The following is a 24,650-nucleotide window of genomic DNA, read 5'->3' on the forward strand; positions in this document are numbered from 1 at the left end:
ACATAGAGGGACAGAGAGAGAGAGAGAAAGAGATGGAGGGAGGAAGGGAGGGTGCTGATGGAGACTCCTGATGGGGCTCCAGCAACAACACAAGTGAGCATCAAGTAGGTCTGGAGTGTAGATGAGCAGATGAGTCTGCAGCAGCAGAGACAGACGCAGACCGGCCGGGCTCGGGGGAACAGGATGGTTTCCTGTCCCGATTATGGATTTCAACTATCGCCCTAGTTTTGGATCACTGGTGCGCACCGTTCTCATCTCATCACTGTTGCTGATCGATGGTAAGTGATCGGCTCAGTTATAGCGTACCTGGATTGTCTGAGATGGTCTTGGTTTTAATATTGTTATCTTAAAATGGAAATATATTTTAATTATGCACTACAAACAGCCCATGCAGGGAATGTAAATGAAGCCTCTCTGTGAGCTGATATATTTGCCTGCACTGATTTCTTTGTAGAGCTGTGAAGGGGGAAAAACAAATGCAACAATAAGGGCCAGGATTGTGACCCTCGAGGGTGGGGGTGGTGGGGGGGGTCCGAGAGTCCCAGAGGCTGTAAAACCCTCCGTTATCCAACATCTTCTTATCACCAGTGGAACAAACGTGCAGGCAGATACATCTCCAACATGCATCAGACCGGAGCTGTCAGGTGCTTCACATGTGCTGTTTGGGGCCTTCTGATAGGACCAAACAAAGCCCCTCAGGGATGATTTGCATTTGAAAGATCCGTCTGTGCTGTGGGAGGAATGGGGGGGTGAGGGGGGGGGGTGCGGTTGGCTGGAGCCGAGACTGAAACGGGCAACGGGCCCGTTTCTGAGCTCTGATCTCTGACCAGTGTGAAGACAGACGGTGCTTTTCCCTGTTCCCTGCAAAACACACCTGAGCCGAGCGAGCATGGAGCAGACGTGAGTCTAGACGTGTTTGAGCCGCGTCAGGAGGACCCTCCTGCCTCTGACCCCCCGACCAATGACAGCCCAGAATGAGCGGAGACGTGGGTAATCACGCTCTGGTCCCCAGTTTGGCTGATTGCGCACTTGAGACCTGATTTACATGATGGATCACTCCAGAATCATTTATATTCAGCGTCAACAGTCATGTGACGCTCCAGATTATGGGCTGGCGGCACTTGGATGGCAACTTTGTGGTCCTGAGTGTTTGGTGTGTGTGGTGTGTGTGGGCAGGGACAGGGAGGATGAGGAGGACACGTTCCAAGGAATTCATTCAAAGATCCAGTTTACACACAGACATTTAAATCTGGTAGTTGTGTCACAGACGCTCCCAAGTTTACATTTTAAATTTAAATAAGACCTGATTCCTGATCCCTGCAGCGCCCTGGCGGGAACGTTCTGCTGACTGAAGCGCGACATAATGTGCGTGTGTAAGTGCCTCAAACGTTCCTCTGCGTGCGGTTACCATGGAGACAGACTCACTCCTGACACCTTAAGAGGTCCTTAAGTTTTGATTCCATATAGAAAAACAGCTTAAGAGATTTTTTTAAGTCAAGAGGTAAAAAGGTAATTGTGGATGAATTGTGCATTTATGGATGACAGCTAGCTACAAGATTAATAATCTCTCCACATTCTGTTCAAAGGTGGATGCTCGAGCCCTCCGCCCTCCACAGTTGCCCCCTGCTCCCCAAACCCGTGCCAGAATAAGGCCATATGCAGGCCCCGTGGGGGCGGGTACTCCTGCTTCTGCGTACCGGGGTTCCAGGGCGGCCTTTGTCAGATCGACGTGAACGAGTGCGCTTCACAGCCCTGCAGGAATGGAGCCACCTGTGAGGACAGAGTGGGGACGTTCTCCTGTCTGTGTTCTCCAGGGTTCACAGGTGGGTGAGGAGAACTGTGGACGTAGCTTCTCATTTTAACAGAGAAATGAAACAAGTCTCACCCCATATGGGTTTTAGCTTAGTATGGTCTCAGTGATTAAAGACAAAAGATGACTCCTGCTAACTCTGATAGCATTTTGTTAGCATGTCCAAAGACAGGTCACATTTCTTATCCAATTATACTATAATCACGTGATGCTGTGTGATTCAAATACTGTTGTACATTTTATTCTCTCCCTGCTTAGTTTTGACTATAAATAAATTAGAACACTGACATCATTAATTAGCTGTAGCTAACTCAAATTTAGGGAGGCAATAACAGGAATTACAATGGGGTAACCTTGAAAACTACTATAAAAGCCAGTCTTTGGGATAAAACAAATCTTCTCATGTTGAGGAGTGTGAATCTTATCAAACTGTTTTTTGTTACAAGTTAATATCTTGGAAATGCATGAATTCACACAATGTTCCACAACAAGCATCAAAGTACAGCGATACACTTATCAGATACAATATATCACTGTTTTTGTGACAAACATTGGAGTAAGATTAAAGGAGCAGCCCAAACACGATTGGGGGGGGGCTTTGTTCATCTTTGCCCCCTGCCCTCAGGCTTTCTCTCCCTCTGAAGTCTTCTGTGCACACTTTCATGTTCACAGGGGCCACTTGTGAGATCCAGATTGATGAGTGTCAGTCACAGCCGTGTCTCAATGGCGCCCGTTGCCATGACTACACAGATGGCTTCGCTTGCATCTGCCCGTCTGGTTTCCAAGGACACAAGTGTGAATTCAACACCGACGAGTGCCAAGAGCAGCCATGTAAAAATGGGGCTCCATGCGTGGATGGAGTGAATGGGTGCGAAATCATTTTTATCCTGTTACTTCAACGGCAAAAAGTCTATATTTAATGACATGATTTTGGTTTCAGCTACAGCTGTGACTGCTCTCACACAGCCTTCACAGGCACGCACTGCGAGACGCCGCGGCCGCCGTGTCACTCTGGACCCTGCCTCAATAGCGCCACCTGTCAGGACCACCAGGGTAACTACACCTGTGTGTGCTGGCCAGGTACATGTTTCAGAATTTAAAACAGCGTCACACCTTTAAAAAAAATACACCAATATTTATTCATATAAAGTCTGTTGCCATGCCGTTTCTATCTCCAATATCTCCAATATACTATGTTTACCCAGAAAAAGCAATAAAAGTAAGGAAATTTGAATGTCATGTGGCCTTAATCTTCTAAGATACATCATTAACACTGTTTGCAAATAAATTACAAAAAACATTTAGGCCTTTGTTATTCAGGTATGCATGGCCATTCTTTGATATAAGGCTCATTAAACTGTGATCTGAGCACTCCTGTTTCATTTTCTCGTGACATGACGTCACTCCCATTTCAGGATTCGAAGGCCGCCACTGTGAGATCGACATCAACGAGTGTGGCAGCAGCCCCTGCATGCACGGAGGCCGATGCGTGGAGAGGTCATGGCAGACCCTCTACGGCACCGAGCCTCTGCTGCCGCAACGGTACGACCGCCAGCGTGCGGCGGGCTACATCTGCAGCTGTCCTCCAGGAACAACAGGTGAGAATTTATCAAGTCAGAGGTGTCCAGTGATGGTGGTGCACAAAAACACACGCTTAATTATGATATACATTTTATATCACGCCTGACATACTAGACTGCTTTTTTAGCGCTTTAGTCTACTGTAAATTGGAGCATAAAAAGGCACAAAAATTCCACTTTTCAAGTGAAAGAGCCAGGTCATGTCTGTCTTTCTTACACAAGACTTGATGAGGTAGCTAAGACCGCGAGCTGTTCCCTGCTGAGAGCCGCTGTGGCACTGACTCAGGTGGCCAAATAGCATTAGCTTAATCCCCAGGATCTGGCTTTGCTGGTGCCCTGACTGGAGCCTCACACACAGCTCCTCCACTGAGGTGGCCTGCACACACGAGATGGTGTCGTTACAAATGTTTCTTCCTACGCTGGGGGGAAAAGTGAAGGCATGATGCAGACACCGGCGCTATGGATTTGGGGAATTTTGTTGTTTGGAGCAGGTAATACCAGAGGACATCTTTAAGTGCATTTGAAATTCTTTAATTATTTATCATGGTGTCTCTACAATATACAATGGGTTGTATATGTCAGTAGTAGTAGTTTAAAAAGAAAAGCCTCCTAAGAAGATAAGGAAATGGCAATTTGGTGGGACAAGTGTTTTTTTAGGCAAATGTTCACTTGACCATCTGGCTTCTGGTGCTGCTAATTTGAATTCTGGGCAGCATAGTTGTCCAGGGTAATGTTACTGTTCCAGGGGGAATCCATGCGAGAGGAAATAAAAAAGAGAAAACGCTCCCGTGTTGTTTGTTTCCCTCGTTGCTGTGATTATGTAACCCGATCACATAAGTGTGTGAGCGTAACAACGTCACTGGACGTGAGATAATGACAGCGCATGTATGTAATTTACATCTGAATTATCTTCTGTGTTGACAGGGTCCCTCTGCCAGGAGGTGATAAACCTCTGTGACCCTGATCCCTGTCAGAATGGGGGCAGGTGTGAGGGCCATGTTGGAGGCTACACTTGCCACTGTCTCAAACACAGCGGCCACGGCGTCTTGTACGGAGGTCAGAACTGTGATGAGAGGCTGGTGGGCTGTGACGGACACGCCTGTCAGAACCAAGGCTCCTGCATTCCTTCCCTGTTGGATGGGAGTCATGGATACACTTGTTCCTGCTCTCCTGGGTACACTGGGCTGCTTTGCGCGACCCCAACGACCTTCTCGTTTGAACGCAGAGGTTACCTGCTGCTGCGGAGCCCCCTGGCGGGCGCACGGCCTCATTACAACATCACACTGAGCTTCAGATCCGTCCTTCCGAGGGCCATGTTGTTCCGGCGGAACAGCCGGGGCTCACTTCTTAGCCTGGAGCTGGACGAAGGACGGCTCCGTCTCACGCTGAGAAGGAACGCCTCTGCTGGAGCCGAGGCGGACGGCCTCAGCCAAGTCCTGGAGCTGCCACACAATGTCACAGATGGAGACTGGCACTCTGTGGAGACGGTTCTCAGAAACAGGGTGCTCAGTTTAAAACTCTTGGACGATTCCGTGAGCTGTGCGAGGCAGCCGTGCCACAAAGCAATTCCTGTCCAAAGCGCACCAGTCAGTTTGGCTTCCCCTCCTCACAACACTTTTATTGGTGGAGTGCTTCAACCCAGAGTTGGCCCCAGCGAGGAGGACCCAGTTCCATCATTCATTGGCTGCATGAGGGACGTGTTTGTGGACCGGCAGCTCGTCGTCCCCGAGGAGTGGCCGAAGAATTCTGCTGTTAACGTGTCCTCTGGCTGCAACCACAGGGACCGCTGTCTGGATGTGCCTTGCAAAAATGGAGGACAGTGTGTAAACCTGTGGCAGAGCTACCGGTGCCGATGTCCGAGGCCTTACGAGGGGCAGGACTGCGAGGAGGGTATGACCGATGCAATGTTTTATACATATACATTTATATATATTCAGAGAAATACACCTGAGTCAGATGTGGATTAAGCAGCTGATGTGTGAGAGAAGATAATTGAGGAGAGATGAGGCCAATCAAAGGTCACAGTAAAGGTCAGAGATCCTCTTATATAAGATGGAGGCTTAAGGGTATAATTCTATTTACAGAGAGAAAAGCCTACAGCCTGCAGGTGACTTTGGAGGGAAGCAAAATAACAATGCTTCAAAGTCAACCTTTTGCTCCAGAGCAGCAGATTCCCACCCAGTTGATCTGTGATTTGCCGCCACAGATTACCGACCTGTGTCCGCCGCTGATCGTCACGCTAAAAATAGTCATTCGCATTCGTCATACGACCTTTCTGACCACTGGTGACAAATCCAGGGTGGAAAGGGGTGAACTCACAGCTGCTGTCAACCTGATGCTCTCTGTCAGTTTACCAGGTTTCTGCAAACAGAAAACAACCTTGGTCACAGATTTACACCACAAATGCGATGAACGTTCCCTGTGACTGATCGTCCCTGGGTGCTGCGGTACTCACACATTTCTCTGGTCACCTTTTTAACCCTCTTGCAGAACACGTGACGGCACGCTTTGGGGACGGAGACTCCCACAGTTACGCAGTCTTCACTGTCAGCCAGGACATGGGCCGGGACTTTGCCGTCTCCCTCTTTCTGCGTACCCGGAGGTTGGACGGCTTCGTCCTGGCCCTCGACAACGGCAGCAGCCGGTACCTCCACATGTGGCTGGAGGATGGAAGAGTCGCCGTGCAGCTCGGCAGTCTCGAGATCCTCAAGTCAAAGAGCCCGATAAACGACGGGGGGGTCCACTTTGTGAGTTTAGAGATAGAGGCGAGTCGTATGATGCTGCGGGTAGCAGCGCAGAAACAGGGCGAGGTGGAGGTGGGGACGGTGGGGGTGGAAGCTGGACACAGTGTGTATGTGGGGGGGTTGACAGAAGGCAGGATGACCTCAGTGTTTGGTGGATATTTGAAAGGCTGCGTCCAGGACCTGAGGGTGAATGACAGGAGGTTGCAGTTCTTCCAGCTGCACGCCTCCGTCAACTCTTTCCCTCTGAAGCTCATGGAAAACGTCACGGCGGGATGTTCTGGGGACGACGGCTGCAGGGTGAGTAGGTCGGGTGTTTGTCGATAAGGATTTAAAAGCGCAGCGTTTAAAATCCAGAGCTGGTATCTCATCACCAGAGGAAGCCGTGTCTTTACGGTGGGACGTGCTTCTCAGCGTGGGATGACTTCACCTGCGCCTGTCCGCCCAAGACAGCAGGGCGGCGCTGTGAGGAGGTCAGGTGGTGCGAGTTGTCCCCTTGTCCAGCTGACTCCGAGTGCCGGGTGCTGAACCGGGGATATGAGTGTAAGTGTTGTGAGCTCTTCAGAGATCATCCCGATGTGTTTATATGAGTGGATGTTACAGTTGGCTCAAAGACACTTCCTCTGGTCTCCTAGGTTACGCCAACGCCACCTTCCTGAACGACAGCACCGTGCTGACTTATCGAGGAAATGGACAAATATCCCGCAATTTAACCAGCCTGTCTCTAAACCTGCGCACTCGAAAACGTAACGTGGCAGTCCTGCACGCAGAGAGCGGCTCCGCCTTCATCACCCTCTCCGTCCAGGATGGGTTCCTCTTCCTGGAGCTCCAGAGCACCACTGAAGAAGGCAGGGATGAAGCGGGGGCCGTGTCCACCATCAGCCTGAGTAGCAGGTCCGGGGTCAGCGACGGCGAGTGGCACAGCGTGCAGCTTTTTATGGTGACGCCGTGGGCACCGACCTCCCGCTGGACTCTGGTGCTCGACGAGAAAATAGAGGAGGCCAGTGTCTCCAGGACCAAAGGAGGAAACTTGGACTTCCTCAGGGAAGAGGTGGATATCTTCTTAGGGGGCCTGGCCCCTGACGCTGGGTGGTCCCTGAGTGGGTGCCTGAGTACAGTCGAGCTGGGTGGCATTGCTCTGCCGTACCTGGGTCCTTCTGAGGTGAACCTCACGCGTTCGCAGGAGGAGCAGTTTGTCCAGACGTCCCCGCGGCCTCCCCTCCTGGGGTGCTCCGGAGCCCCGGTGTGCGATTCGAACCCCTGCCTGAACGGAGCAGAGTGCCGGGACCTCTTCAACGCCTTCGACTGCAGCTGTGTTGACGGCTGGTCGGGCCGACGCTGCGATTTCTTCACCGACACCTGCGCCTCCGGCCCCTGCGTCCATGGCAACTGCAGCGTGAGGGGGCTGACCTACGAGTGCGCCTGTGACTTCGGCTTCGCAGGGGTGGACTGCAATGAAAAAGTGGACGTGTGCGAGACCCACCGGTGTGCTAATGGAGGCACCTGCCTGCATGGGCCGGACCGCTACGCCTGCCTCTGCCCGGAGAACTTCACCGGACCCCTGTGCAAGTGAGTTGAGGTGGCTGCAGGATGAAGCAGGTCTCTAGTCCCTTTTATCCCCAACGCGACTGTGATCTTAAAACAAATACTGGTATCCTTCTCCTAAATGAACACACAAATTGTTTACTCTTGCATGGCGTTGTAAATAGGGATCTACTTACAGTAATCCTGTTGTGTCATCTCTTAAGCGATTCGTGCCACATTTTGTTGCTTTGCTAGCACCAAACTAGTTGGTTATTCAATATGTAATCGGCCTCCAGCGAAGCTCCGCCCACAGCCGAGAAGAGGTCCACAGGAAGGAACACTTGAGCACAAAGGGATTGTGGGAAATGGAGATCACTGGCAGCGGAGGCGGTGATGATAACTGATGCACTGAGGACGAACGCTCACACTTGAGCAGTGTGGAGGCCTTGGTTAGCTTGCTGAGGCGCGCCACAAAATAAATGCTCCAAATTGCACAAACAGGGGAGGGTATAAACAACACAAAGACGGAGCTTCAATCTAAATGTCTCCACGTCTCCGCCTTTTGTTCGGCGTTTCAATCCAGCCTGCAGCAACAGCCTCAGATGCTGCCTTTCTATTCTAGTGTCAGCCAGAAAAGGCCTCCCAACACAAGGCGCTCCGGTTCAGCACCGGTTCCTCTCCCCTGTCATCTAGTGTTTACCTTGAGAACCAGCAGGGGAACGCCTCCAACCATTTATCCCGTAAACATACAGCCTCTTGCGTTCTGCCCCCCCCTGCATAAGGAAAGCCTTTGCAAGTGTCTCAGTCAGCCAGGCGGCAGACTTCCTGCCTGCCTCCCTTTACTGGGAACGTCGCAGCCACAGCGTTTTCATCAGAATGACTTCTTTTGTCTCCGTCTCTCCTCTTTCTGTCTCTCTTTTACCCCGTTCCCCCATCTTTCCCTCCACTCCTCTCCAGTGAACGCATTGAAGAGATTCCGTGGTACATTGTTCTGAGAAAGGTGTAAGTTCCCTTTTTTTTATTCCTGTTTTATTCCTTCTTGCTCTTCTTGCCTCCCGTTAGATACCTGCCTCGCAAACGTCACCTCAGATGTTTCTGTTCAACCGTGTGCAACAAAATGCAAGCCAAAGCTAATATTAGCGTGACAAACCATCTTAAGACCGGGATGAGTGGCAGTTGGGGTTCAAGATTCTTGGCATCTAAACCAGAGGGATGTATCCTAAAATGGAACGTTCCCAAAGTAAATTTCAAATCAGTTCCCACAAGTTTTTCCGTTCCAAAATGACCTTTTTTATTCCCGGCTGTTTTAACCTCTACTGAGTATTAAGGGAGGTCTTTAATCTCATTAGGAGGTTCCCATAATCCTCCCGTTTTGCTGTCGAAGTAAAAACATCCCTCTGAAAAAGAGCTTTAAGTGAGACGTGGTCGTCTTCTTTTCCCTACCAGGCGGCCGAAGCTTCCTGTTTCTGTGTGCGGCGATGAAACCAGAAACTACACCTGCTTCAACGGAGGCAACTGCACCGACAGAGAGCTGTCCTGCGACTGCCCCCCCGGCTTCACCGGACACCGGTAAGAATGAACGACACATTCCGGAATGAGACAGGGAACGCCGTGGAATGACAACCTACTCCGTTTCCTTCCCCGCCATGTTGTGTTCTGTATATGAACGAACCCCGAGAGCTTCATTCCACCAGTGGTGTATTTCAGGTGGTTCCCACATTGATCCGTGGAGAACAAGCACCCGCTGGAACGTCGGGGAATTGGCCCGAAATGGAAAAAGAACTTGGCCTTGATTCTGTGACCACTTGGGCCCTGACCGCCGCGCTGGTTCTGTGTCTGCAGGTGTGAGCAGGAGCTGGACGAGTGCAAGTCCAACCCCTGCCAGAACGGAGGCTACTGCCACAACCTCATCAACAAGTTTGTGTGCGTGTGCGACATGAGCTACGCCGGAGACGTGTGCCAGACGGACGTAAGCGACATTTACTTTTACGTGGCGCTGCTGCTGTGGCAGAACCTGTTCCAGCTGCTCTCCTACCTGATCCTCAGGCTGGACGACGAGCCTGAGATAGACTGGGGGGGCAACGACTAGAAAAGTGGGCCAGTGTGTGTTCCTGCGCTGGTGGTTGTCGGTGCAGATCCCACAGAAGGTTGTGGTGGAACCTGTAACGGGATCATTATTGATGAAGAACCTTCTGCACAGTTTGACATCAAATGTACCACAGCTGTTTTTGTGCCTTAAACTAGACCCTTGAAAGCCCCAAATCTACCGTAGTCGTTGTGTATTTTGACTTAAGTTATTTATTTCAAGCCTGTAGACGCAGTGATGAGTGGCGGAACCAGACCGACCGTAGTTTAAGGTTGCAATTTCTGTCAGTGAACTTGTTAAATGGCTTTTGTTCCCTTGGGTCTGTTGGTTTCGGCATTGATCAGGTGGGGAAAGATGCAGGAGGCATTTATGGTGCCAGTGAGGGAACATCACAAATATGTTCTTTAACACGTCTCTGGCAGACGCCATGCTGTCACTCTCGCCTCAGCTCCGTTCAGGGATAAAGGCGGGAGCTATCAAACCAGGCTTGTAGCTACAAAGGCGCCCAGAGGGAAGACGGAGTCTCGCTTTGTTCCCGATGTACATTCGGAGTAGCGCTCTCACGCACAGACTGACGGCAGTCGGCTGTCTCGCACCAAAAAAGAAATGTCTAAACCTTCCCGAGGAAGGCGGGACGTATTTCAAGTCTACCTTCTCCACAGTATTAACATCACCCGTGTTGCCGTCAGCTCTTCCCATCTGCACTTGATCCTGATCTCACCTGTGTTCCACGCTGACTCCTCCCACTTCCTGCTCTGTCCTTCACCTCTCACCACCACTTCCTGATTGTCTTTCATTTCTTTCATCTCTGTCTGTGTCTTTGTTGCTGTCTAATAAAGTCAAACACGCGCTTTTCGTCCGTCTTCTGTCCTGTTTTCACTCATCTTCATTTTTCTTTTCCCACACAAACGTCAGCTGGAGGTTAAAGACAGTCTGGAGCCAAAAGGCGACGCTTTAATCTGCCTTAACAGGATGTGAGGAGTCGAGTCCAGAATAGCACAGGTGTCACACACACGCAGCACAGGTTTGGCTCCGAGGGTTCGATTGGATGATTGAAGACGCGCAAAAACCGAATCAGAGATGATCAGAACCATTTTAAAGAGCCACGGATAAATTCTTTGAATCAGCTCTGTTTGTGCAGAGCTGATGGAAATGATGCTTTAATCAGGGAGGAGATGAAGAAGATACCTTCCAGACGCCTGCGACGTTAACGAGCAGCAGCGTTTCTCTCATCCATCATGACGGAGCAAAGATGGAGGAACAAAGTCACCGCGTTTCTGCTGATGAATAATTCATGATGGGGCAACTGGGTAAAAACAAAGCTTCAGCGTTAAATACTGGCCAGGAATTCCAGTGGGATTAGTGAACGACACCAAATGGGCGTTTTTAAACCTTAACGTCAGCGCCGCCGAATTAAAGACACGAGCCTGATCATCCGTCATCACGTTAATAGAAATAGCGACTGATATTAATAACAACTCTGAGCGTTCTCACGGGTATCTGAGGAACTAGACTTGTGTGTTGACCTCTGACCTCAACACCAGCAGCAGTGATTGACAGGTGACATCCAACCGCACTGTCACAGTCCGAGGCCAAGATTGTAGATCATCTCCGATCCCTCCGTGTGTGTGTGTGTGTGTGTGTGTGTGTGTGTGTGTGTGTGTGTGGGGGGGTAGATCAGCGGTTCCTCTGTGTTTGGCGCTGATGTGGCCATCCTTTGAGAGCGAGAACAGAAGAGGCAGAAACGCTGTGCCAGCAAAAAAAAAAAAAAAAGGAGAGAGAAAAACAGCATCTGGTGCTGAAGTGCAGTTTCAGCAGAGCTGGTGGCATCCAGAGAAGTTCGGTCTGCTCCACACAAGCCTGTGAGGGCAGCTTATCTGGCAGGAACACACACAGAGCAGGTTGATAGTGCTGACAGCAGGGAAGCTCCGCCGCCGCCTCGGTGCACAGGCTCCAGGGTGGCCTTCCTCCGTACCTCAGAGACCCCCCCCCCCCCCACGTGTGTGTGTGTCAGAGACTGATGGAGGGTCCTGACTGGCCTGCTTGTGCCACGCTGGCTGTGACAGCCCAGTGTGCAGCCGTGACAGGTAAGCTCTATTCCAGGAGTCAACAAAGCAGCAGTGGAGATCAGGGAAGTGGAACGTCGGCGCTGCCGGAGCTGAATACGCTCCTGCTTTTACTGGAATATCGTTTCCACCTCCAGTGAGGAAGCGCCGACTTTCCAACGGGGAGCTTCAGTCAGAGATACTAAACGCCGTTGCGCTGTCATAGCAACGGCGCGGCGCGCCGGCCTGCGCCGCAGATGTGAGCTCGTCAGCGTTCTTTTGCTTTCATGAATCAACATCAGCTCCCCTGCTTTGATGTTTCTTTGATTCACGTCAATGGAGGCGTCAGATCTGGTCGACGGTGCTGGTTGTTGGCGTTTTCTGTGGTGACGGAGGTTAAAAACGACTTTAGCATCACAAACACGACCTCAAAAGAATGTTGTTGGTGTGTTTCTGGTTGCTGTGCCTTCATACGATCAGGCAGCGCCTCCTGTGTGTGTGTGTGTGTGTGTGTGTGTGAGACAGACCATCCTCCACAGACGGGCCGCGCTCCGTACGGCTCGCGGGTGGTTGCCGCGTTGGCACTGCGTCTGGTCCGCTTGGCGATGGCGCGGGTGCTGGCTGTAGCCAGACTCGGAGAGAGGCGGCAGACGGAGGGAGGTTTTGCTCCACAGCAGCTCCAGGATCTCAGCAGTCGCAGCCCACCTGCTGAGCCGGGAAACGCATCCATCAGCACGTTGGCAGTGCGTGTGGAGCGCCTGGTGTAGGAGAGCAGCGAGGCAGGACGTCTGTGTGCGTGTGTGTGTGTGTGTGTGTGTGTGTGTGTGAGGTTTGGAGGGTTTCAATTGTTGGATTTCCATCAAACCTGAGTTCCATCCTGGACTTTGCTCGGAAAAGCTCGGAATACAAAGTCGTGCCATTCCTTGTGATGTTTACAGATTAACATTTGGGTTGAGTTACTCTTGTGTTTTCGCCCTCCAGTTGACCTCTGAGGGCTTGACCTCTGACCTCTTGCTGTCCGTCAGCCTGGTGTCCGTCCTCCTCCTGGTGGCGCTCGTCCTGACCTCCGTGGGGCTGGCCGCCGCCCTGGGCCGCCGCGCCACTCATGGCACCTACAGCCCGAGCCGGCAGGAGAAAGAGGGCTCGCGGGTGGAGATGTGGAGCATCACGCAGACGCCTCCCAGGGAGAGACTCATATGAGACGGGCGCCACTCCGGATGAATCCAGGATTTAAGCACAGCCGACGTCGGCCCAAAACTGCGGCCGCCTCCTTTCAGCTGGGAAACCGATGGAATGTTCCTGTTCATTGTCTGATGTGTCATCAGGAAGTTTAGCGTCTTGTCTCGTGTGCCTTTGGTTTTAACCTGTGACCTTTGTTTGACTGTGGTTAACGTGCACAAACAGTTAATTTATACTATCGTGGCTTGATTGAGTTTGTATTAAATTATCGGCAAACGGCCACGACTGGGTGTTTGTGTCTGTTCAGCCAGGATTTAAGAAGAAAAGAGTCCAGCGGGGCAGAAGAATGAACCAGGATCATTTATTTTCAGTAAACAGTGCAGACGTTGTGCATTTGTACCAGGTTACACATGAACAGCACATTAGATTGAACTCCATTGTTTAATATTTTCACTTTTTTTCCTGCAATGACAGCATGCGGCAAATGGTGAAGTAATAATTATCACAGTAATCCCCAAAAATCAGCTGTAAAAACGTTTCACTACACTGAACACCTTAATGACGCGGCGGTGTGTTCTGACCCGGCGGTACCTCAGTAAATGCTGCTACATCACCTCCCCAAAACACTCATTTGGACCTGATCAAAACTGGGAGGTTAAAGTGTCTGGATTTATCCCGCGGACACAGTTTTAGTGTCAAGAGGTGGGGAACCTTAAAGCTTTTCAGCAGCAGCTGGGTGCTCGGGCGTTCCCCCCGTCCATCCTGATTTCCGCGTGATGAGAAATGTTCTGGACACAGAAACACGCGGCGGGCCCAGAGAGCGGGGCTGAATACTGACAGTGACTCTTCTAAAGAACCGTGACCGTTTACGACATATAGGGGCAGATACATGCAGGTAACAGCGACGGGCAAGCGTCGCCTCTGATGATCTGGATTCACAAGGTGACCTCAAACCCAACCGTTAAAATCATTGTTCTAAATTCTTTCCAAAAATAAATCTAAAACATTCAAATATTAGTTTTTCTTGTCTGTAACATACAACACCGATCATACGTCATCCGCGTAAAATATACTCCAGACCGGAAAAATACACGTCTGCTCAGCGTAAAATAAATTTTAATCAGTAAGAAATTAAATAAAGAATCTCAGAGACTTTATTTTTAAATAGTTACCTTTGAGTGTTCAAGGATTTCTCTTTTAATAAAATAGAGGGGAGGGGGGGTTAGGGGGGCAAGCGTTAACCTGCTGGTTTCAGTACCAGGTTTAGAAAAATAGCCTAAAGAAATGTGGTGACCAGAGAGGAGGATTCCTGACGCCCCCTGAGAGCTCAGAACCCTCCTGGTTTAACACTGAACCTTGGGAGGATCCCATCAGGTGCTTTTCTCATCGTTAAAGGCACACACACACACACACACACACACACACGCGCGCACACACACACCATCCTCCCACTGCCACGCCTCTGCTCACACGTTTTATATCTGAGTAAAATGGGAGATTTGATGCCCCTGGAAACCAGCCTGAACTAATTCTTTCCCAATATAATATATTATTATATTATAATATTAATGTCAAGGAAAAAAATAAGTTTTATTTTGCTAATCTTAGATATTTGCATAGTAAGTGTGTTTTGTCTTAAAGTGTTTAAGGCCGGTGCAGGGAGCTCTTTTCCCGGGCAGTTAGAAGCGCTGGGAGGACGTCAGGAGCTGATTGGCTGATGCAGCGCTGAGAGGCAGCAGCTGGGGGAGCGCCGCGGCGACGGCGGCGTCTGGCGGGAATCATGAGCACAACCAAGCGGAAACGTTAGAATCCACACGCAAGAAAAATTCCCTCTTTCCTCTGGAGCCGTGGTGGAGCTGGGAATGATGGGAGAGAACGATAGCCGGACACAGGCGTCCCTCCACAGGAGAGCGGGAAGACGCCATATTGCTTAAATACAGTACGATCGGGTCGGACCAGTGACCTGAAGGACACGGGTTCCATTTTTGAGGATGTGTGTTTGGGAATGAACGCTGCCTCTTCCGTCCGCCCTGCTGAGGAACGGCAGAACATCAGCAGCTTTGGCGCCGTGGAAACGGCTGCGACTGGCCTCCGTTAAGGCTGAGTGACAATCGGACGCGAGGAGAGAGAAACGATGAAGCGACGGTGGGAAAATAACCGATACTGGCCTCAAAAAGGTCTGGAGGAACGCAGCCTCTCTTCTGGAATGCATGAATCAGCTGCTGGGTGCAGTTATGTTGGAATCCAACCCCGAATAATCCCGAACACAGGCGGGAGCGCACCTGCCCCGACACGTCGGGGAAGGATGTCACCGGGGATGTTTCAGGGGCCAGAGCGGACCTCAGGACTTCTTAACCCTGGACCAGCCCTGACCCGGCTCTGGGGGGGGATGGGGGGGGTATTTCCTGCTTCATGAGATTTAATCCTACAGTCACCCTGAAAAGGCCACTGCAGAACCGCAACTCAAGACGTTTCAAGTATTTTTTTTAAAAAATCGTGTAATAACTGTTTGTCCTGTACATCCATTAATATGGAACCTGTGTTATTAGATTCTGTTCCATGTTGGAAACCAGTGTTTGTTTGAAAAGGCTCCGTTTGCATCATCCGTGTGTGTGACATGGACAGGTGTGTGATGCACCTGCGCGAGCGGTGACGTCACTGCGGCTGGTCTCGCCTGTCCAGCCGGGTCTCGCTGCTGCTGCATCGGACCTGCTGCAGGTTGCTGCTGACCACCGATCCCAGGCAACACATGGAGTCAATCTCCTCCAGGAGGCCTCGGTCCTGCGTGACGGCCGTCGGACCCAGACACAGGCCCAGGCCCAACGTCCCGTCCTTGGACACCTCCTTCTCCCACGAGACCTGCACAGTGGTCCTGGACCTGCCTGGGTTCTCTTTCTGGCCCCTGCTGGCCTGCCTCTGCAGAGCTTTCTCCTGGTAATTCTTCACTGTCTCCTTGGACAGAACCTTCCGCCTCAGGATGCCGGTGGAGGCCGACGGGTTGGAGACCTGAGGAGGCTCCGCACCTGCCTGTGTTTCAGATGTGCTCCGAGACCTTAAACAGTAGGTGGGAGACGACGGCGTGGGCGTGACCTTGTGGAACATTAAAGGAGAGTAGGAGAGGCGGTCTCCTGGTTTTCGGCCCATGTTGGGCTGGTGAAGCTGCAGCTGGGGCGGTTTGGCGCCCTGGGCTGCAGGAGCTGCCGTCTTTGACATCTTCAGGCTGCTCTTATTCAGCTGCCTGCGAGGAGACGGGGGGAGGTGTTTCCCGTGCACCGCGCTGTCGTCCTGGCCCATGTTCCAGCTGCTCGGTTCGTCTCCTCCACTCCCGCTGCCCTCGTTGGTAGCTGCAGACGTCATGGACTTTTTCTGGAAGGAGGAAATAAGATCAAGGAATCAATGTAGCTTCATCTTAAACTGATATTATAATGATTGATTTGAACTATAATTTAATTTGATATGTAACTTCTAAATCCCGGCACGTGTCCAGTCTCTCTTCATACCGGGGACTTGTAGTCTAGATCTTCAGTGGACCTCAAGAAGTCCAGACTCTTGGCAGCGCTGAGTTTGCCTTGCTCCACCGCTGAGGTGTTCAGAGAGTCCAAGATTTCCTCCAGCAGGTTCATCTGGCCCGGGTTGGAGGCTTCCATGTCGAGGTCAAGAGAGTAGGAGTCGTCGCTGTCCTCGGTGTAGGACGGGACATCGCCGCTGTCCTCTGAGGAGATCCTGGAGGGACAGAGCCGGAGTGTTCACTCTCACTCTGACTGACCTTTGTGGTCACAACTGTAGTTGCAAAATGTGGCCACTGGGAGGCAGTATTACCCAGGAGTTGACAGAGTTGTGCTTGGATGTAAAAAGCTTTATTAAAAATATCCTGGTTTAAATATTTAACATCCATTCATCCATTCCAACACGTACTTGCTTGCTCGGTCCAGCTCATCATCATCCAGCCCGTAGCCCAGGTCTCGAGGGCCCACGCTCATGGGTGACTTGTTGAGGTTTTGCTGTTGCAGAGAAAAGAGAGTGAAGATTGGAGCAGCACAAGACAGAAGATACCGATTCTGCAGCTGGTTTCAGGGTCCGATTAAAATTTCTGCATTGTTGGGATTAAAATCTTTACTTCTTTATTCAGTAAATCACATGAATCGTGTCTATTATTCACACCAGCCCATGTGAACGACCCGTGCACGCCACAGTTTCCTAACAAGGGCTTTAATAAGTCACCTGTGCACCTTATTTAACAGGCCGGTTAAAGAAGAGACAGAAGCTTCAGAAAATGGGGCAGGACCCTCCCCATGGGAGTCTGAATCTGCCCTAGGCCACATATTAACATGCCTTCTGCTGGGATGCACATGTTGCACTCTCACCGCGTGTGCATGTTTATTTATGTTAGCACGACGGGGTGTTATCATTTCTACTTTTACATACATTTAGCTGCAAACCTCCTACACACCCAAACAATGAAGTGGGCATAAGAGACATATACATTAAAACAAACTATAGAATCAGCCCCCTCGATGCATAAACAAAGATCGGAAGGATGTCAAAAGGTCAAAGGTAAGGACGCCCTCGATCCTGTCGCGTGATCAGAAATCGGGGTCGATCAAGTCATTTTCAAAGATCCGGATTACTGATGTATCAGAAATGTAATGTTGGGTGGTCTCATGTGTTCAGGAGAGAGAGGAGGCAAAAAAGCCTAAAAGCTCACCGCCAAAATAGCCAAATTTGTCCGTCTGATAGCTGATTTTATAGAGATCTTTTTAGTTTGTTTAGTTAAGAAAAGCTGCACATTTGAACAAACATCCTGAATGTGTCTGTTTAGTAGCTGTTTATTTTGTGATAAAATGGTGCGATCTCCTTGTTTTAATAACTTAATCTGCAGCAACGTTTGAGGAGCCTCACACGTTACTGACGACCGATCCAGTCGCTCTGACTTTTCATCACTTCTGACCTACGTAAGTTTCACAACTTTGTTTTTAAAGCTATTAGTACGGCAAAGAAGGTCACTTCCTGTCGCCAGTAGGTGGAGCTATAAGGAACACTTAACAGTGACACATTGTTCATGGTTTCAATAATAATAATATTAATAGTAATAATAAAATGATGGGACAACCTAATTGTCCACCCTTTTTTCATTGTATTGCCATAAGTAAGTAATAAGTATCGGCTGGGGACTCAAATACTCAAAATCAGATACTCAAAATCAAACGACTCAAACTCAGAATGTGTTTGGGACATAGTCCAAGGTCATCTTTAAAAGGTTACAAAATCAAAGCTAAAATACCAAAAAATATAAATAATAAAAAAAAAAGACTATAAAGTGAGCAAAAAGTGTGGTGGGGGTGAGGAACAGCCCCCAAAAAGAAATGAGCACAAAATCAAAAACAACAAATGAATTAATGAGAAAAGGAAGGAAGGAAACATTCAGTAGAGAGAAAGATTCCTCAGAGCCCCATAGAATGATGGGGAGGGGGGGGGGGGGGGGGGGGGGGGGGGGGGGTATGTGGGGGGGGGCACACTGGAACCATGAGCCGATCTGTTGTTGATTAGCCGGCGTAGTGCCAGACAGACAGGCGGAATATAAAGTGTGGCTGGCCCGGCCTCATTTAGGACTCATGTTCGGCCACAGAACACTCACACACACACACACACACACACACACACACACACACACACACACACACACTCACACACACACACGCACACACCAAAAACAAGAGTTAAAGTGCCATTTTCTCCATAAAAGTCAGCAGAGGAGATGTGTGCAGTAGCCACTTAAGCCTCTCAGCCATCGCGCTAACCAAGAACACATGTGGCGGCCGCGCTGATTGGCGAGCGGCTCCTCTTGCATGGTAGCTCGCAGCTATAATGAAAGAGATTTCAGAGAGGCTCGGGCCTGGGATCCCTAAACAGCCTTTAATGGATTCCTGTGTCAGGGCAGTAAATCTGGGGCCAGGCCGACGCGCCGGCCGGCTAAAACGAGCCGACGGAGCAGAGATGCACCTGTGAGACACTTGGATGGGGGGGGGCAGAGCTAGACACACACAATCGCAACAATCACGTGTGTGTGCAGCTATTGGGGCTGTGCGTTTAAGCAAAGCGGTGTGTGTTGTGGAGAGCGGGGCCTCTCTCTGCGCCGAGGTGTTTATTAAAGCAAGGTGAACCCAAACACGAGCAGACACAGGTCACCACGCCGGGCCCTCTGATCTCCTTTACGGCTCCGGTGCCGTCTACCAAAGGAAGTTCCACAGGGAGCAGTAAAGGGAAGGTAGCTGGCTTCATGGCTTTATCAATTTGTCACTCCCTTTCTTCGGTGTGACCCTTTACAGCAGCACTGAAGATGAAACTGTGCACGACAGCGCAGTTTAGGATGGAAACGGCGGATCCAGCACAGGGAGTGAAACACCTCCTCCTAAAAGGAGCGAGCCTAAAATTAAATATCCAACAAGAAAGAAAGAGAATGGTGACTCATTGTGAGCGTCTGACAGCTCTCTGCCGCCCGCCCGTCCCTCCCCAGGCCTGACAGGACAGCGGAAAAGCACAACAACAGATTATCCTCCTGCTCCGTCATTAGCTTCTTGCTGTCAGCTAATGGGAAGTGGAAAGGTGAAAATGCAAAGCGCTTTTCTCTGCTCGTCTCTGGCTTCCTCCCTCCATCAGTCTGCTGCCGGGGACAGATGTCACGCGTTCTGTCTGCCTGCCTCTCGCTCCCCTTCCTCTCCGCGAGCCGCCACGGGCGAGGTTGTGAAGAATGCGGGGACGGGAAAACCGGGAAGAGGAACGGGAGAAACCAGAAACGTTTTATAAAACCCCTCCTGTGCTCCATAAATTAAGGACTTGATTCGATATCTGAGCTTCTCTGGTACAGTAATGAGAACTGAAATCACAATTTACTGGAAATAAAGGAACACAGGCGTGCACGTCTAACTGAGCGCTTACTCTCAGCGTGCCTACCCTGGGGTTCCACACGCGAGCAGCACAACTACTAAACGTCTGGTGGGGTTTAACATATATATAATTAATTGCTTTTGTAAAAGGGAATAGAGCCATCAACATCAATTTTAGTAGCTGGGTCTGGAGAAGCCAACCCTCCCCTTGTGCTCTCGTCCCTGCGTGACCGTTAGGCAGAAAAACTGGAGCTGTCTGTGAAAGGGCCAAACTCTGGTGGACTTTAATAGCCGGCGCTACATTATACATTTTATACGGTATTTCTGAGTGGGCACCGATCTCACAGCTTGGCAGCGTATGTGAAGGGAAGACGGCGAAATGCAAACAAACCTCAGGGAGAGGCTGAGCCGTTGCAGAAGTATGGCCAAGTGTGTTTCTGCCTGTTTAAGAGCTGCTCACTCAAACGGGATAGAGAAGAGAAAAAAGATCCACCACTCATCTGTCCAACTGGCTGCTGCTGAAAGCCCACTTCACTTGGGCTTTAAACAAGTGCAGTATATAAAAATCGAAAGAAAATGTCCATTATGAGCATTCTTCCAGACCAAACTCGACTCAGAGATGCGGGAAAATCACCAGGTGTCGTGCGGCGAGTGGATGCAGTACCTGGATGTGGCCAGGAGATGGCACTTTGGGTTCAGAGAGGAGAGAAATGAGGGAAAACTCAAATGCAAAGATTAAAATGCAAAGAAATGTATAAATAATCGTGCTAGAAACACACACACACACACACACACACACACACACACACACACACCAGCATTGTTAAAGTTCACAATCATGCATCATTTATCTAAGGTGCATATTTGCAGCGTTCTCCATATTCTACATAGAGAGCATTTAACACAAATATTCTATGTGGTCTATAATCTAAAGATATTATTAAAAATATACTAAATATATCACAAATTACAGTAAATTAATCATGTTCATGCTACAAGGTGAAATTCAATTTTAATTTTTCACTTAACATTAAGTCACAATCTATAGTTAATGGAATTATATTTATGTGTTAAATTATTAAAATAGATAAACTCGACATTGACACATGTTGACACCTAAAGTAAGAACATAAAGTCCGTCAGCAATATGATGTAAGTGTGTTAAGAATATAAATGACCTCAGACACCGAAAGACTGAAATCTATCGTTCCAGTTTCCATTGATGACGTGAGCGGCGTGCACGTGTGGAGCACGTGCACGTTCAGCCTGTGTCATGAATGCAAACAGTGAGTGACTGTTCCACGTCTGTGTTAGTAACACCGTTTCTCCTGCGGCTCCAGCTGCCGCGTCTGCGCTGCCTCACCAGGTGAAGAGGCCAGAGCCTGGAGCTGAGCACCGACCACAGGCCTGCTGGCTGTCACAACCCATAACTGCATCCTCAGCTCCTCTCCGGGACTCTCTCCCTCTCCCCCTCCATCTCTCCATCCTCCTCTTCTCCCCCTCTCCCCCTCATCCACTTTATCTTCCTTTTGTCTCTTCTCCTGTCTCCTATTCCCTCCTCCCTCTCTCCTCTCCTCTGTCGTGAGCACCTTTTCCTCTCTCTCCTCTCCCCCCTTGTCTCTCCTCCTCCTCCTCTTCTCCTACCCCCCTCCCCCTTCTTCCTTTCCTCCCCTCTTCTCCCTGATCCCCCTCTCCTCTTCTCCCTGATCCCCATCTCTCTCCTCCTCCAGTTCATGTAAAAACAGCTGCATTTTTTCTTCATTTGCAGATGTTTCTAGTAAAATATGACATAAAACAGAAGGATGGAACCAGAACAAAAAAGAGGTGGCAGAAAGGAAGCAGAACCTGAAGAGTCAGACAGCAGTCAGCCGTCCGAGCTGATCGTGTTTTCGTCAAAAGGAAGGATCACTCCTACATTCTTAATCAACAAGCTCACCAAACACAACAAATCACCCACATCGAAATTTGTGCACAAATGACAGTTTTTTTTTCTTGTTTTTTTCCTTCTGTTTTGGTGCGCGTGTTGGCTGATCAAATAAAAGTCTGAATTTTGGAGCTGTGATTATTTTGTTGGGTTTAATTAAAGGAGCCGTCCTGGGATCAGCCGTTTCATTTTCAAGGACAGACACAGAGGAGTGAGCCGGGATGAAAAACAGGAGGGATGAAAACAGAGCAGACCTTTCTTTTCACACAGGAGGAGGAATGTCTTTAATCAGGTGGCATTTCTGGAGCGCCGGCCGCTCGCGCCGGATCGCTTTCTGGATCCATACGGCGGGCGGGTGGTGGCTGGTGTGAGCCGGTGGAGAGGACGCGGTTCAGAGGGACTGAGGACGTTCTAAAGACTGAGATCTGTGTGTGGGCACAAGCAGGAGGGGCAGAACCATACGAGTTCTGTGTTCCAGTGTTTTAACTTAACCTCTATTCAAACAGGTTATTCCCACCGAGTCATTTCTCATGTCGGAACCACGCCTGCATCAGCTGAGAGGAGTCATTCAAAATTGGATTTACTAAGATCTCTAAGATCTTTCTCGCTCTCTCTATACAATGAAATCTTTATTATGCGCTTTCATCGTTCATAAATAATCGCTCATTCTTATTTTTTGGTTTTGGTTTTTTATAGTTTAGGTTTTTAAGGAACTCGGCGTGTGAATTTAGGGACTGAATGAAACCTGTCTGTGCCTTTCAACCCTGTTTAATGTCAAAATAATCTCTCACTTTGTGTTTAATATTCGGCCCTTAAGTCCAAACTGATATTGCAGCATGTCGAGAGAGACGAGGATGATGATGATGAAGGATTAAAGAGCAGTGTGGACGCAATTGTATATATAACCAGAGCTGGGGGACTCGCTTCCCCGTGTCCTGCGTGTCCGACGGTCTCCGGCGGTCTCCGGGGACCCGTTACTGTGGCAATGAGGGGGCCTGGATGGCAGGGACGGGGGGTGTGAGCATGTGCATATCCTGAATACGGTGAGTGTGTGTGTGTGTTTGCGGTTTACATACTGTGGCAACTGCATGTTAACTGTTAATCTGTGTGTGTGTGTAAGCTGGGGGGTGTGGTGGGAGTCCGAGGAGGCCTTTAAGAAAAGCCCTAATTGCCGTTCCTCTCCTCTCCCCGGCCGTCACACCTTCCTCTGAGCTAAGACTTTCCAGCCTCATCACACACAGGAAACACAACGCTAATTAGAGACAGCACAACCTCTGCTAATCACACTCTTACGCGACTGTGACCAAAAATGTCAGTGTGCGCATTGCAGACATGTTTTCCTCCCCCCGCCCTCCTGGATGTGTTTCTGTGTTCCGAGTCCACCGCCGTTTTCCATCCAGCAATAAGGGGTGAAAAAGCTCCAGCTGAGAGCTCAGGGGTACACGCGAGGTGAGGAATACGGTGGATCTGCTCACCCTCGGGCTGTGTGAGTGTGTTTAATACTGCACACCGGTGAGCTATTTTATTCACGCGACACTAAATTTCAGACATCAAGAAACATTCCTGCTCGGTTTCATTTACACCGTCTTTTCAAACGCGTCTCTCTGGAGAGACAGAGCCATGAATCTGTGCTCTACAAGCTCTGAACTCAACAAAACCGGGAGGGGAAATAAAACCCCAAAAAGACTGTCCACTTATGGCGCACAAGCACATTCTTCAGAGGAAACGCTGACCAGCAGATGAGCGGCGTCTTACAGCATGAGTGCGTTGAAAGCGGGGGGAAAAAAAATGCTTATCATTACATTTGGCACCTTGACAAACTATGGTGCTTCCAACAGAAAAGAGAGAGAGAGAGAGAGAGAGAGAGAATGGAGGGAAGAGAAGAAAAGAGAGGAGGATAAAAAGTGGGTGGAAAGAGAACTGAGGTGGAAGAATGCGTTCATGTCAGTCGGTGAAGACGGAGCTGTGGTATGATCAGTTGGTGTAAATGTAGCTAACTCATTTACTGCTGTGTGTGTGTGTGTGTGTGTGTGTGTGTGTGTGTGTGTGTGTTGTGTGTGTGTGTGTGTGGTGTGTGTGGTGTGTGTGTGTGTGTGCGCGTGTCATACCCGTCTCATCTTCTGCAGTCTCCTTGGAGACAGGCTCTTGGTGCTGGTCGGAGACCCCGCGCGGACCGTCACCCCCTCCTCCTCTTCCTCCTGAGATGGACGAATGTTTTGTAAAAGAAATGAAAAGACGTCAGAGCTGCAGAAAGACATCAAACACGCTGGACTCTCCTCTTAATCCGCGCCGTTTCCTCATTAGCAGTAATATAATGAAACAAATCCCGAGCTTTCTATACAGCGAATCTACACACGAACGCCTCATGCATGTCGTCCTAAATGTGTCACGTCCTCCTTTTCCTGCCGTTTCTTTAAGATTTCTCTGCAGGTCATGGATGTGCGTTTGAAAGCTGAGGTGCATTGATCCTTTCAGTGGGTCTGTTTGATAAGAAAAGAATATCTACAGAATATCACCTTGTTCCACAGCAGGTTGCAGCAATTACAAGGTTACGACGTTTGACAAGTTTTAAACGCTCCAGTCCTGATTTCAGCCTGGGAGCCACGCAAACGCAGATTAAAAACGATCCCCGGAAGCTTGAATCAATTCATTTTGTATTTGTAAATCCACTGATGTGTAGATGAAACCTGTCTAAACCTCTAAATATAAATAGATCTCAACGCGCCGACTGTACTCGCTGCGTGCGTGCAGCTGCGCATCACAACTCTGCGTGCTCCTCTTGTTCATCATCATTGCCCTCTCTCCCCTGCTTCACACTGACAGATCAAACTGCTATCGCCTTATCAAATCCATCAGGCTTATGGAAACATACACCTC

At 49.7% G+C, this 24,650-nt stretch overlaps 2 protein-coding genes across 7 annotated transcripts in view; one reads left to right on the top strand and one right to left on the bottom strand.

Annotated features, from left to right (window-relative positions):
- Positions 1-40: 40 nt before the first annotated feature.
- Positions 41-13,245, top strand: crb1 (crumbs cell polarity complex component 1). Of its 5 annotated transcripts, none has more exons than XM_057037311.1 (13): positions 41-278; positions 1,587-1,823; positions 2,483-2,678; positions 2,751-2,890; positions 3,226-3,408; positions 4,315-5,280; positions 5,881-6,431; positions 6,509-6,674; positions 6,767-7,700; positions 8,613-8,657; positions 9,102-9,224; positions 9,498-9,624; positions 12,812-13,245. In XM_057037311.1, exons 1-13 carry the CDS (start codon positions 203-205, stop codon positions 13,118-13,120), a joined length of 4,053 nt encoding a protein of 1,350 aa, XP_056893291.1. In that variant the 5' UTR covers positions 41-202; the 3' UTR covers positions 13,121-13,245. The 5 variants fall into 5 exon arrangements, with proteins under 5 accessions (XP_056893291.1, XP_056893292.1, XP_056893293.1 ...); XM_057037312.1 differs by having other exon boundaries at positions 2,757-2,890; XM_057037313.1 differs by having other exon boundaries at positions 12,768-13,200.
- A 65-nt stretch (positions 13,246-13,310) lies between these two features.
- The window catches only part of dennd1b (DENN/MADD domain containing 1B), an 81,021-nt gene continuing 69,681 nt past the window's right edge, over positions 13,311-24,650 (bottom strand). For both annotated transcript variants that reach the window (XM_057037317.1, XM_057037318.1), the window contains 4 exons: positions 23,882-23,971; positions 16,881-16,966; positions 16,466-16,688; positions 13,311-16,331 (listed from right to left, as the gene is read on the bottom strand). In XM_057037317.1, the coding sequence (XP_056893297.1) occupies positions 15,621-16,331; positions 16,466-16,688; positions 16,881-16,966; positions 23,882-23,971 (1,110 nt within the window). In that variant the 3' untranslated portion in view covers positions 13,311-15,620. The remainder of the gene's footprint in view (positions 16,332-16,465; positions 16,689-16,880; positions 16,967-23,881; positions 23,972-24,650) is intronic.

Source organism: Takifugu flavidus, chromosome 7 (assembly GCF_003711565.1).
Source record: "Takifugu flavidus isolate HTHZ2018 chromosome 7, ASM371156v2, whole genome shotgun sequence".
Taxonomy (NCBI): Eukaryota; Metazoa; Chordata; class Actinopteri; order Tetraodontiformes; family Tetraodontidae; genus Takifugu; species Takifugu flavidus.

What these genes read in the sequence shown, in the direction of transcription:
- crb1 (XM_057037311.1), top strand. Translation starts at nt 203, where the DNA reads ATGGATTTCAACTATCGCCCTAGTTTTGGATCACTGGTGCGCACCGTT. An exon ending in GGGGCAGGACTGCGAGGAGG is followed by an intron (nt 5,281 to 5,880) that starts GTATGACCGATG and finishes ACCCTCTTGCAG; the next exon opens with AACACGTGACGGCACGCTTT. An exon ending in GAGACGTGTGCCAGACGGAC is followed by an intron (nt 9,625 to 12,811) that starts GTAAGCGACATT and finishes GCTGTCCGTCAG; the next exon opens with CCTGGTGTCCGTCCTCCTCC.